The sequence below is a fragment of the Mobula hypostoma genome, chromosome 1 (genome assembly GCF_963921235.1).
Source record: "Mobula hypostoma chromosome 1, sMobHyp1.1, whole genome shotgun sequence".
Taxonomy (NCBI): Eukaryota; Metazoa; Chordata; class Chondrichthyes; order Myliobatiformes; family Myliobatidae; genus Mobula; species Mobula hypostoma.
The window spans coordinates 188600633-188613167 of record NC_086097.1 but is presented as its reverse complement, the minus strand read 5'-3'; the positions used below and the strand labels follow the sequence as shown (position 1 = coordinate 188613167).

At 39.9% G+C, this 12535-nt stretch overlaps 1 protein-coding gene across 1 annotated transcript in view; it reads right to left on the bottom strand.

Annotated features, from left to right (window-relative positions):
* rmdn1 (regulator of microtubule dynamics 1) overlaps nt 1–12535 on the bottom strand; it is a 33706-nt gene that overhangs the window by 11166 nt on the left and 10005 nt on the right. The window contains exons 4-7 of the mRNA XM_063061779.1: nt 7500–7659; nt 7331–7420; nt 2957–3012; nt 2395–2482 (exon numbers count right to left, since the gene is read on the bottom strand). Coding sequence (XP_062917849.1) covers nt 2395–2482; nt 2957–3012; nt 7331–7420; nt 7500–7659 — 394 coding nt within the window. The remainder of the gene's footprint in view (nt 1–2394; nt 2483–2956; nt 3013–7330; nt 7421–7499; nt 7660–12535) is intronic.

The following is a 12535-nucleotide window of genomic DNA, read 5'->3' as shown; positions in this document are numbered from 1 at the left end:
TGGACACTCAAGGGTGGCAGGGAAGAGAAGTGTGCGCAGTCACAATTATGACAGAGAAAGTACTCAGGAAGCTGAATAGGCTAAAGGTCGATAAATCTCCTGGACCAGATGGAATGCACCCTCGTGTTCTGAAGGAAGTAGCTGTGGAGATTGCGGAGGCATTAGCGATGATCTTTCAAAAGTCAATAGATTCTGGCGTGGTTCTGGAAGACTTGAAGATTGCAAATGTCACTCCGCTATTTAAGGAGGGGGAAAGGAAGCAAAAAGGAAATTATAGACCTGTTAGCTTGACGTCGGTGGTTGGGAAGTTGTTGGAGTCGATTGTCAAGGATGAGGTTACAGAGTACCTGGAGGCATATGACAAGATAGGCAGAACTCAGCATGGATTCCTTAAAGGAAAATCCAGCCTGACAAACCTATTACAATTTTTTGAGGAAATTACCAGTAGGCTAGACAAGGGAGATGCAGTGGATGTTGTATATTTGGATTTTCAGAAGGCCTTTGACAAGGTGCCACACATGAGGCTGCTTAACAAGATAAGAGCCCATGGAATTACAGGAAAGTTACATACGTGGATAGAGCGTTGGCTGATTGGCAGGAAACAGAGAGTGGGAATAAAGGGATCCTATTCTGGTTGGCTGCCGGTTACCAGTGGTGTTCCGCAGGGATCAGTGTTGGGGCCGCTTCTTTTTACATTGTACATCAACGATTTTGATTATGGAATAGATGGCTTTGTGGCTAAGTTTGCTGACGATACGAAGATAGGTGGAGAGGCCGGTAGTGCTGAGGAAACGGAGAGTCTGCAGAGAGACTTGGATAGATTGGAAGAATGGGCAGAGAAGTGGCAAATAAAGTACAATGTTGGAAAGTGTATGGTTATGCACTTCGGCAGAAAAAATAAACGGGCAGACTATTATTTAAATGGGGAAAGAATTCAAAGTTCTGAGATGCAACGGGACTTGGGAGTTCTCGTACAGGATTCCCTTAAAGTTAACCTCCAGGCTGAGTCGGTAGTGAAGAAGGCGAATGCAATGTTGGCATTCATTTCTAAAGGAATAGAGTATAGGAGCAGGGATGTGATGTTAGGCTCTATAAGGTGCTGGTGAGACCTCACTTGGAGTACTGTGGGCAGTTTTGGTCTCCTTATTTAAGAAAGGATGTGCTGACATTGGAGAGGGTACAGAGAAGATTCACTAGAATGATTCTGGGAATGAGAGGGTTAACATATGAGGAACGTTTGTCTGCTCTTGGACTGTATTCCTTGGAGTTTAGAAGAATGAGGGGAGACCTCATAGAAACATTTTGAATGTTAAAAGGCATGGACAGAGTGGATGTGGCAAAGTTGTTTCCCATGATGGGGGAGTCTAGTACGAGAGGGCATGACTTCAGGATTGAAGGGCGCCCTTTCAGAACAGAAATGCGAAAAAAATTTTTTAGTCAGAGGGTGGTGAATCTATGGAATTTGTTGCCACGGGCAGCAGTGGAGGCCAAGTCATTGGGTGTATTTAAGGCAGAGATTGATAGGTATCTGAGTAGCCAGGGCATCAAAGGTTATGGTGAGAAGGCGGGGCAGTGGGACTAAATAGAATAAAATGGATCAGCTCATGATAAAATGGTGGAGCAGACTCGATGGGCCAAATGGCCTACTTCTGCTCCTTTGTCTTATGGTCTTATGGTCTTGATAGAGGTGTTTAAAATTATGAGGGGGATTGATAGAGTTGACATGGGTCGGCTTTTTCCATTGAGAATGGGGGAAATTCAAACAAGAGGACATGAGTTGAGAGTTAAAGCGTAAAAGTTTAGGGGTAACATGAGATGGAACTTCTTTACTCAGAGAGTGATAGCTGTCTGGAACGAGCTTCCAGCAGAAGTGGTTGAGGCAGGTTCAATGTTGTCGTTTAAAGTTAAATTGGATAGATACATCGACAAGAAAGGAATGAAGGGTTATGGGCTGAGTGCAGGTCGGTGGGACTAGGTGAGAGTAAGAGTTCGGCATGGACTAGAAGGACCGAGATGGCCTGTTTCCGTGCTGTAATTGTAATATGGTTAATATTTACATTCACTAACAATCTATCAGAAGGTATGACAAGTAGCAGTGAATTACACTATGGGGAATGGAATGAGATGATCATAATCACAACACCTTCCCATTAACGAAACCCAAATCCCTTCTATCACTGTAAAAAAAATACTAAAGATAATCACTTGTGTAAAGGTAATCATTTATGTAGCAATTTGCCCGCCCTGGGGATGGGCCCATGAAGACTAAAACAGGGAAGTAAAAGTAGTAATCATAAGGCACCAAGTTATAAAAGATGGTCAAAAATACTGTTATTCAATAACATAGAAATATTATTCAGTGATATGCTAAAGGAGGGGTTGTGTACAATTTACCTCTTCATAAGTGGAGCTTGGTGGGGTGGCAAAGAATGCAGCCGCTATTTTCTGTTGGATCCAGGGTATTTCAGCAAATGTGAAACACCTAGTGAAAAAAGATTAATTAATTAATCAATCAAATGTGTCATGATTAGGCACTTATCACAAAAGTTGGTGATGTTATGGACAGCAAAGAAGGGATATAGATTAGATGCAAACTTCATTTTACAGTAGTCTGCACCAACCATAGAATCACAACTTTAGCTACAGAGCATACACACACCATAGGTATTCAATAGTTTTCAAAAGGATTTTGTGTTAATTTTAAACTGGCAATACGATGAAGGCAGATACAAATAAAGCAGAGCTGCTAAAATCAGTTGATTTACTCTCAGGTTCTTAAAGAAATCACATGATAAATGATTTAACAATTAGTACAACAGTCAAAACAAAATGTTATGAATTTTTATTTTTACATAAACAATATGTAGGAGAACATGTAATTCTGCTTTTCATCACTAATCAAGTTAGAAAGACAAATAGATGCTCTGAATAAGAACCACAGTTAATTGGCTCCTACCATAGTCCCATTAAATGAATTGATGTTGCATCTTTGGGATTAAGTTCAATGGCTTTCTAAAAGAGATAAGAAAAGATTTTTTTTTCTGAATAACTACATGGCTCTACTTAAGTGTTCAATTTACACATGCCTACTTAATTTGCCCCCAAAAAAATCAGAAAGGTATCACGAAGTTTAAATATTTTTAGAATTAAGATATAGAGGAATTTACCAGCAGTTGTTCTAGAAACAGATAATTTGGACTAATGTGGACTAATTGCTGTTTATATAATGTATGAACAGGATATTTAAGTCACCAATCTATTAAAAAGCACCCACTAAATGTCTGACATTTCAAAAAGTAGTAAAAGAAAAACAATTATTTCATGATTATTTGGAGTTTGTTATTTACCTACTTTTGCAAACTAAGTTTGCAAACTGTTGTTACTAAGCAGTATAAGCAGCCCAAGCATGAGTTGTATTTCAGCAATCAGATATCACATACTTGAAGGTTAGACCAGGTTAAATACTGCACCTTCTCGCCAAATTAATAAATTCTGACCTAGAATTTCCTCAGCATTTGCAACTGATATTAAAGGATCACTGCTCCAATTAGAAGTTTGGTTGCTGGACATGCTACTTATCACCCAAGGCACAAGTTATCAGGTGTTGCCAAATTAGGCTTGCGTGATATAAGGCCTTCCCTTTGCCAACTGCAAACTGCACAACAGAATCAATGACATCTGTGTCAGTGGAGGTTAGGAAGCCAACAATTAATGATTACAGGTGGGGTCAAGTGATCAATGCATTTGGATGTTTAGGCCATGGATTGATAATCAGTGTATGGCTGGAGGGTGAGCTGCAGTAAGTGATATCAAGTAAGTAAGTTAAAGGTAACCTACCTGAGTTGGGTTCCCAGCAATGGCTTGGGACCTGCTCAGGGAGGTTCCTGACAAGTCCTGTAGAAGTAAAGCATGCAGGCACATGGAAAGACTGCTTCTACAGGAATTGCCTGTAGAATGTAAAAGAAAATCCCAGGAGTGATGTACAGATATTCATTGGACATCACTTGGCACGATTACACATGTCCACGGTTCTTTACAAAAGAACCCAAAACAAAAATCACAAACTTTGCAAATCCATGCCCTGATATCCCCAAATATTATTCACAATTTATGTTATATAGAAGCCAGATCAAGCAACAGGCGAAAAGTGTGGCATTACACTAAAACATAAATATTAGAAGTAGGAATAGCAGGCCAGATGGCTCTTTAAACTTGCACTACTATTTAAAATAAACTTATTATTAAAGTAGGTATATGTAACCATACACTACCCAGAGACTTATTTTCATGTAGCATTCACATAGAATATATACAATCGAATCAATGAAAAGCTACAAAGACTGAAAGACAAATAGTGCAAATACAAAAATAATATCAAATAGCAAATAAACAAACAAAACTGAAAACAAGTTGTGGAGTCATTGAAGTGAGTTCATAGGTTGCAGAATAAGTTCAGCATTTAGGTGAGTGAATTTATCCACACTGGTTCAGGAGCCTAATGGTTGAAGGGTAGTAACAGCTCCTGAAGCAGGTGGTATGGGACCTAAGGCTCCTGTACCTCATTCCCAATGGCAGCAGTAAGAGCATGGCCTGGATGGTGGAACACACATCAAAGTTGCTGGTGAATGCAGCAGGCCAGGCAGCATCTCTAGGAAGTAGTACAGTTGATGTTTCGGGCCAAGACCCTTCGTCAGGAGAAATCCTGATGAAGGGTCTCGGCCCGAAACGTCGACTGTACCTCTTCCTAGAAATGCTGCCTGGCCTGCTGCATTCACCAGCAACTTTGATGTGTGTTGCTTGAATTTCCAGCATCTGCAGAATTCCTCATGTTTGCCTGGATGGTGGATGCTATTTTCCTGTGTAGCACCATAAAATGGATGTAACAGATCTGATCTTTGGATTGAAATTTCCATTCCTGTCTGCCGCCTATAGCTTTTGATTGCCTTGCGGTGCAGAAATCTTCCCAAAGATTCAGAACTCCCCTTGACAAGAAAATTCTGTCTCATCTCAGAACAAGTGGCACCTTGATTCTAGACTGCTCTCCAGCAGGGTAACACCTTTATAGTGGATTACCTGTCTACCTTCAGATAAGATACTTTATGCATCAGTGACCTATCATTCAGATAGGATACTGTATGCATAAGATACCTATCATTCTTCCTGACTCCAAACAAAATAGGCGTTTTCTACACAACCATCCCTTATTAGATAATCTTAACACACCAGGAATCAATTTAGCGGAGCTTTACTGCAATCCACAAGGGATGTATTTTTAAATAATGACATGAAAACTGGATGCAATGCTCCAGGCGCGAATCTCATAATATAATTATGACATAACTTCTTTACTCCGCTGTACTGATCCCTTTGTATAAGGGCAATTAGTACATTTGCCCTCTTGATTACCTGTTGTACCTACATACACATACAAACTTACATCTCCCTTTATTATACCGCAATGATCTTTTAGTCCACTCACCTGAATTCTAAAACCCGCTTTGCCTCTGTTTTTGTGCCCACCTCCTTTTGCATCAAGAGCAAAGTTGGATACTTTGCATCATGTCCCTTTATTTGAATCACTAATACAATTAACTTAAAAACTGCTGAAGCCACAGCTCTGATCTCTGATAAATGTCATTAATTATGGCTTGTCAAATTGAAAATGACACTTGCCTTTATCTTTTATTTCATGTCTGTGGGCCAAAATTGATCTAAGTTAATATGTTACCATCAACTTCATGAGCCCTTGCATAGGAACAATCTATATGGCACCTTACGGGTTACTTTGTTGGTCCCTCTTTTCACTCTTCTTCTTTTGTTGATAAATGAGGTTATATTTCCTGCAAATCAATATAAGCAAGCAAATGCAGCTTCTAAGAAACTTGGAAGATGACAAACATCAGGGTCGTCAGTACCTTTAAATTCCTTGGCATTATTATATCAGAGGATCAAGACATAAATGTCATTACAAAGTGCCATCACATTCTCCTTTCTAAAAGTTTGCGCAGATTCAGCATATTATCTAAAACTCTAATTTCTAAGTATGTTAGTTCAATTTATTCTGATTAATTAGTTATATAAAACAAGGAAGTTTAAAAAAATGAAATTGCTACAATATTACCAGCATTTCCAAATGATACAATACTCCTCTCACCACAACTATGAGACCAAAGAATTTTAGCAACATTAGCTAAGAATATAATTACTTCTGTGTACATAATAAAGAGAATTAAAGTTATAGATTAATTAAGATAAAGCAGAAGAAATGTCAGGGCTCCTCAATCAGGTTTATTAATTTTAATATGAATGTAAAATATGCTGTTTTGCGGCAGCAATACAGTGCTATAAACTGCAAAATAAATATGCAATGGGAAACCAGAAGGAATATTGATGTAATGTTCATGGGTTCATGGACAGTTCAGAAATCTGATGGTGAAGGGGAAGAAGTTGTTCTTGAATCATTGTGTGGGGGCTTTTAGGCTTCTGTACATTCTCCCTAATGATAGTAACAAGGAGCTAGACGTCATGTCCTGGATGGAGTTGGTCATTAATAATTAATAAAGAACCCTCATTAAAGACGGTCCATAATGAAAGGCATCACTTTTTGAAAATCTCCTCAATGGTGGCAAGGTTGTGATTGGGATGGAACTGGTCACCCCCCGCAGTCTCTTGTGATCCTGTGCATTGGAGCCTCCATACTAGGCTGTGAGGCAACTAGTCAGAATGTTCTCTAGTGTATGTCAATAAAGATTTGCACGAGTCTTTCGTGCCATACCAGACCCTTCAAACCCTTAATGAAGTCGAGCCGATGCCATGCCTTCTTCATGATTGTGTAAATGCAATGTGCCCGGGACAGATACCCCGAGATGCTGATACTCAAGAATTTAAAGCTGCTCTCCCTTCCACCACTGACCCCTCAATGTGCAGCTTTTCCCAAATTCTCCTTACGTCCATATTCAAGTCCTTGGTCTTGCTGATATTGAGCACGAGGTGGCAGAAGTAAATCAATCAGCTGATCCACCTCACTCCTCTCTGCCACCTCAACATCATCTGAGATTTTATTAACAGTGGTGTCATCTGTGAATTTATGGATGGTGTTTTGCATTCATCTAAAAACTCTTCTTTTAAAGATGTCCTCCTCATAATCCTTTTTTAATATTGATCCATGTTTTAAAAATACCACTTAGAATTTTGCTTCTTTTGTAATGCAAAGTACATTCTTAGCTTTACTTATTTATAGCAGCTTCCCAAAAATATTCTGAATTAAGGCTTCAATCTTACTGAAAGATAAATCTTCACAAAAATAGATAAATATATTATGTTACTTTACCTGAAAGTGTGCTTTAATGACATAAGCATTTGCTATTTTTGCCTTGATACCCTCGTAGTCTCCAACATCACTGATACATATCGCGTACCACTGTACAAGAATTTTAAAAAAGCATTAAGACAATATATGGGAGAAAAATGAAATAGTTTACAATAAAATGAAACATTACCTTATGAGCTGCAAAGCTCTGTTCGTTTATTTCTAGTGCCTTTTTGGCAAACTCCAAGGCTTCATAAGTTAGTTGCTGCTTCTTTTCCACAGAAGTACTTTCTAAGTGAGCCAAGTCACGTGATGCTCGAGCAAGGCGCCAGAGAAGCTCACCATTCATACTAGGCAAAACATAGAATGCTATTAGCTATTGTAAACTTCAGTACAGTATTACATTCCAAACAATGGTGAAACCATCACCAATCACTTCACATCAGTTTCTGCACATCAGTAATTTAAGATGCAAATTGCCAATGATAATGATAAAACCCTCTTCCAAAGGGTGTTCTATTTACAGACTTCTACTTTTGGATCAGGAAAATCACTTCAACTGTCAGAAAATGAAAATAGTTACACATCCAACTTTCAGCAAATACGTCAGTAAAAAAAAACAATCAGGCATTTCCAAAGATTAACACCCAACTTTTTTCTCCTCAGTAATTGCAAAATAAATTATGTATTCTTGTGTCATAATAATGCATGGAGAGCTTCCAATAGAAAATGAAAGTTACAGTTAATAAAAATATTTGAATTTAAACCAGCAATTATTTGGGCCAGGACCCATTTCAGATCCTGATATTGCTCTTTATTAGCAACACACACAAAACACTGGAGGAATTCAGCAGGTCAGGCAGCACCTATGGAAGTAAACAAACAATTGACATTTCGGGCCAAGACCCTTCATCAAGACTGAAAAGGAAGGGGAAGGAAACCAGGTGAGGAAGGAGTACAAGCTCAAAGCCGATAGGTGAAGCCAGGTGGGCAGCAGAGAGGGGATTAAGTAAGAAGCTGGGAGGTGATAGGTGGAAAAGGTAAAGGGCTAGAGAAGAAGGAATTTGACTGGCAAAGAGAGGGACCATGGGAGAAAGGAAATGAGGGGCATGGGGTGGGGGTTGATATGCAGGTACAATAATGTATAGAGTAAAAGAGAGGCGAGAGTGGATCATGGATTGCTGCAAATGATGCTGGAGATGTAGTAATGGAGGACAAAGAAATGGCAGACGAACTTAAGTATTTTGTATCAGTCTTCACTGTGGAAGACTAGCAGAAAGCCAGAAATTTCAGCGTGTCAGGCAGACATGGATGTAATTTCTATTATTAAGGAGAAGGTGTTTGGAAAGGTCTGGAGATAGATAAGTCACCTCGACCAGATGGACTACACCCAAGGTATCTGAAAGAAGTAGCTGAAGAGATTATGGAGACATCGAAGGACTGTAAAATTGCAAATGTCACTCCACTCTTCAAGAAGGGAGGGAGGCAGAAGAAAGGAAATTATAGGTTAGCCTCCACTACAGTGGTTGGGAAGATGGGATCCATTAGTAAGGATGAGATCTTGGGGTTCTTGGAGACATGATGACATAGGCCAAAGTCAGCGTGATTTCCTTAAGGGGAAATATCGCCTGATAAATCTGTTGGAATTTTTGAGGAAATAACAAGCCGGATAGACAAAGGGAAGTCAGCACATGATGTTTACCAGGATTTTCAGACATAAAGCTACATATGAGGCTTCTTAACAAGATAAGAGCCCTCAGTATACAGGAAAGATATCTTATATGATGATATAAGATTGACAGATTGACAGCAGGCAAACAGCGGGAATATAGGAGCAGCAGGACTTAGACAAATTGGAAGAATGGACAAAATGTGGCAGATAAAATACAGTGTTGGAAAATGTACGATAATGCATTTTGATAAAAGGAACAATCATGCAGACTATTACCTAAACGGGGAGAAGGTTCAAACATCAGAGGTGCAGGGAGACTTAGGAGTCCTCATGCAAGACTCCCAGAAGTCCCCATATCTCAGAAAGGATGTGTTGTCATTGGAGAGAGTCCAGAGGAGGTCCATGAGGATGATTCCGGGAATGAAGGGGTTAACATATGAAGTGTGTTTGGCAGCTTTGGGTCTGTACTCGCTGGAATTCAGAAGAATGTGGGGGGATCTCATTGAAACCTACTAAATGTTGATGTGGAGAGAGAGGATACTTCCTATGGTGGGGGTGTCCAGAACTAAAGGGCACAGCCTTAAAACTGATGGGTAACCCTTTAGAACAGAGGTAAGGAGGATTTTTTTTTAGCCAGGGAGTAGTGTATCTGTGGAATGCTCTGCCACAGACTGAGGTGGAGGCCAAGTCCAATGCTATATTTAAGGCAAAAGTTGATAGTTTCCTGATTGGTCAGAGCAAAGGATATGGTGAGAGGCAGGTGTATGGGGTTGAGTGGAATCGGGGATCAACCATGATGGAATGGTGGAGCAGACTTGATGGGCTGAATGGCCTAATTCTGCTCCTTTGTCTTATGGTTAAGGTGGAGGTGCAGGAAATGTTGAGGAAGTAGAGAGTTTACAGAAGGACTTAAACAGATTGGGAGAATTGGTAAAGAAGTAGCAGATGGAATATAGTGTAAGAATGTGTACGGTCATGCATTTTGATAGAAGGAATAAAGGTGTTAACTATTTTCTAAATGGGGAAAAAATTCAAAATCAGAAGTGCAAAAGGACTTGAGCATCCTTATTCAGGATTCCTAAGGTTAACTTGGTGGTAAGGAAGGCAAATGCAATGTTAGCACTCATTCTGAGAGGACTAGAATGTAACAGCAAAGATTAATCCTGAGGCTTTATAAGGCATTGGTCAGATCACACTTGGAGCATTGTGAGCAGTTTTGGATTCCATATCTTAGAAAAGATGTGCTGGAAGTGGAGAGGGTCCTGAAGAGTTTCATGGGAATGAGGAGGTTAACATGTAAGCAGCGTTTGATGACTCTAAGTTTGTAATTGCTGAAGCTTAGGAGAATGAGGGGGGAAATCTCACCGAAAGTAAGTGAATACGAAAGGCCTAGATAGAGTGGATGTGGAGAGGATGTTTTCTTTAGTGGGTGAGACTAGGACAGTGGGTGAGGCACAGCTTCAAAATAGAGGGATGTCCATTTCGAACAGAGATAAGGAGGAATTTCTTAAGTCAGAGTGGTGAATCTGTGGAATTCATTGTCATGGGTGGCTGTCATTGAGCATATTTAAAGCGGAGGTTGGTAGAACTTGATGAATCAGAGTGTCAAAGGTTACAGGGAAAAGACGGGAGTACGGAGTGGAGAAGGATAATAAAGCAGCCATGATGGAATGGCATAGCAGACGTGATGTGCTGAATACTTAATTCTGCTATTATGTCTTATGGAATATAAGGTGTTGCTCCTCAAGAGAACGGCCTCATCATGAAGGTAGAGGCCAGGGACGGACATGTCAGAATGGGAATGGGGATTAGATTTAAAATGGTTGGCTACCGGAAATTCTGGCTTTTTGCAGATGAAGCCAAGGTGCTTGACAAAGCAGTCCCCAAATCTACATCGGGTCTCACCAATGTAGATGAGGCCTTATCGGGAGCACTGGATACAGTAGACAACCCCAAAAGATTTGAAGATGAAGTGTTGCCTCACCTGGAAGGACTGTTTGGGGCCCTGAATGGAGATGAGTGAGGAGGTGAATGGGCAGTTGTAGCACTTCACTTCTTCTGTTTGCAGGGAGGGGTAAGTGCCAGGAGGGAGATTCGTGGAAAGGGAAACCACCTGCGGAAAGTGGAGAGCTTGGGGGGTGTAAAGATGTGTTTGGTCCTAGGGTCCCGATGAAGATGACGGAAGTTGTGAAGAATGATGTCATGGGGTAGAAGGTGAATACCCTATGTTCTGTGTGTGTGCTCTGGATTTCCAGCATCTACAGAATCTCTTGTGTTTATGATTTACTTGTTGTTATATTCTTTCCTCATCATACACATATCACTAGAAAAGCATATGTCAATCTCGCTCATGAAATATTTAACCATTCTCTACTTCCAGAACAATATTTATTTGGTACCTTGCTAACAGTCTGTGGGATAGAAATATTTTCATAGCTGTGTGTTCTAACACATAATATAGAACAAAAGCATTTCAAAATCCATTCACATAAGGATTTCTGTAGAACATGCACACTCCACTATACTGATTGTTCAGAACATGACCATAGATGAACTTCTACTCCCAACACAGAGGTACTTCATGCTTCAAAAGAATCCAATCTGCTGTATCAATGGTATCAAAATATTCCTTCCTCCAACAATTCACCATCACTGTGCCACATACAATCAGCTTGGTTTGCTTAGAGTGCTAACATTTCATTCAAGATAAATATAATTTGTGCACATAACATACGTCTGCTCAAGTGTATATAGTAAATGACTCCTATTTATATTTCAGGGTAATTCAAGTTCCCTTTAATAAAACATTATACATGCCAATAAACAGCGCAGGCAATCTACAAAATACATGCATATATATACATACATACATAAATGTGTACACACACACACACACACACACACACACACACACACACGGTGATTGATAAGTTCATGGCCAAAGGTAGAAGAAGTCAATTTTTAGAAAACCCAGCACATTTATTTTTCAACATAGTCCTCTCCTACATGTACACATTTAGTCCAGCAGTTGTGGAGCATACAGATCCCTTCTTTGTAGAAGTGGTAAGTTTGTGGCCTAAGGTAGAAGAAGATGAGTTATTAACTCCAAACTTTCTGCATTATCACTCAGAGTTGAACTGCACGTGCATGCAACGAGAGCGTCTTGGACCTCCAGGTGATCCACAGCAGGGGTGATTGATAAGTTTGTGGCTTAAGGTAGAAGGAGATGAGTTATACAGCTCTTGTTACATGCACGTGCAGTTCAACTCTTTGAATGAAAATGCAGAAAACTTGAAGTTAATAACTCATCTCCTTCTACCTTAAGCCACAAACTTATCAATCACCCCTGCTGTGGACCACTTCTGGATGTCCAAGATGCCGACTTCTGCAAAGAAGGGATCCGTATGCTCCACGGCCGCTGGACTAAGTATGTAAATGCAGGAAAAAGAAATGTGCTAGGTTTTCTAATATTGACTCCTTCTACCTTAGGCCACGAACATACATACATACACACACACACAAACACACATATATTAGTATTTTGTGTATAGAAG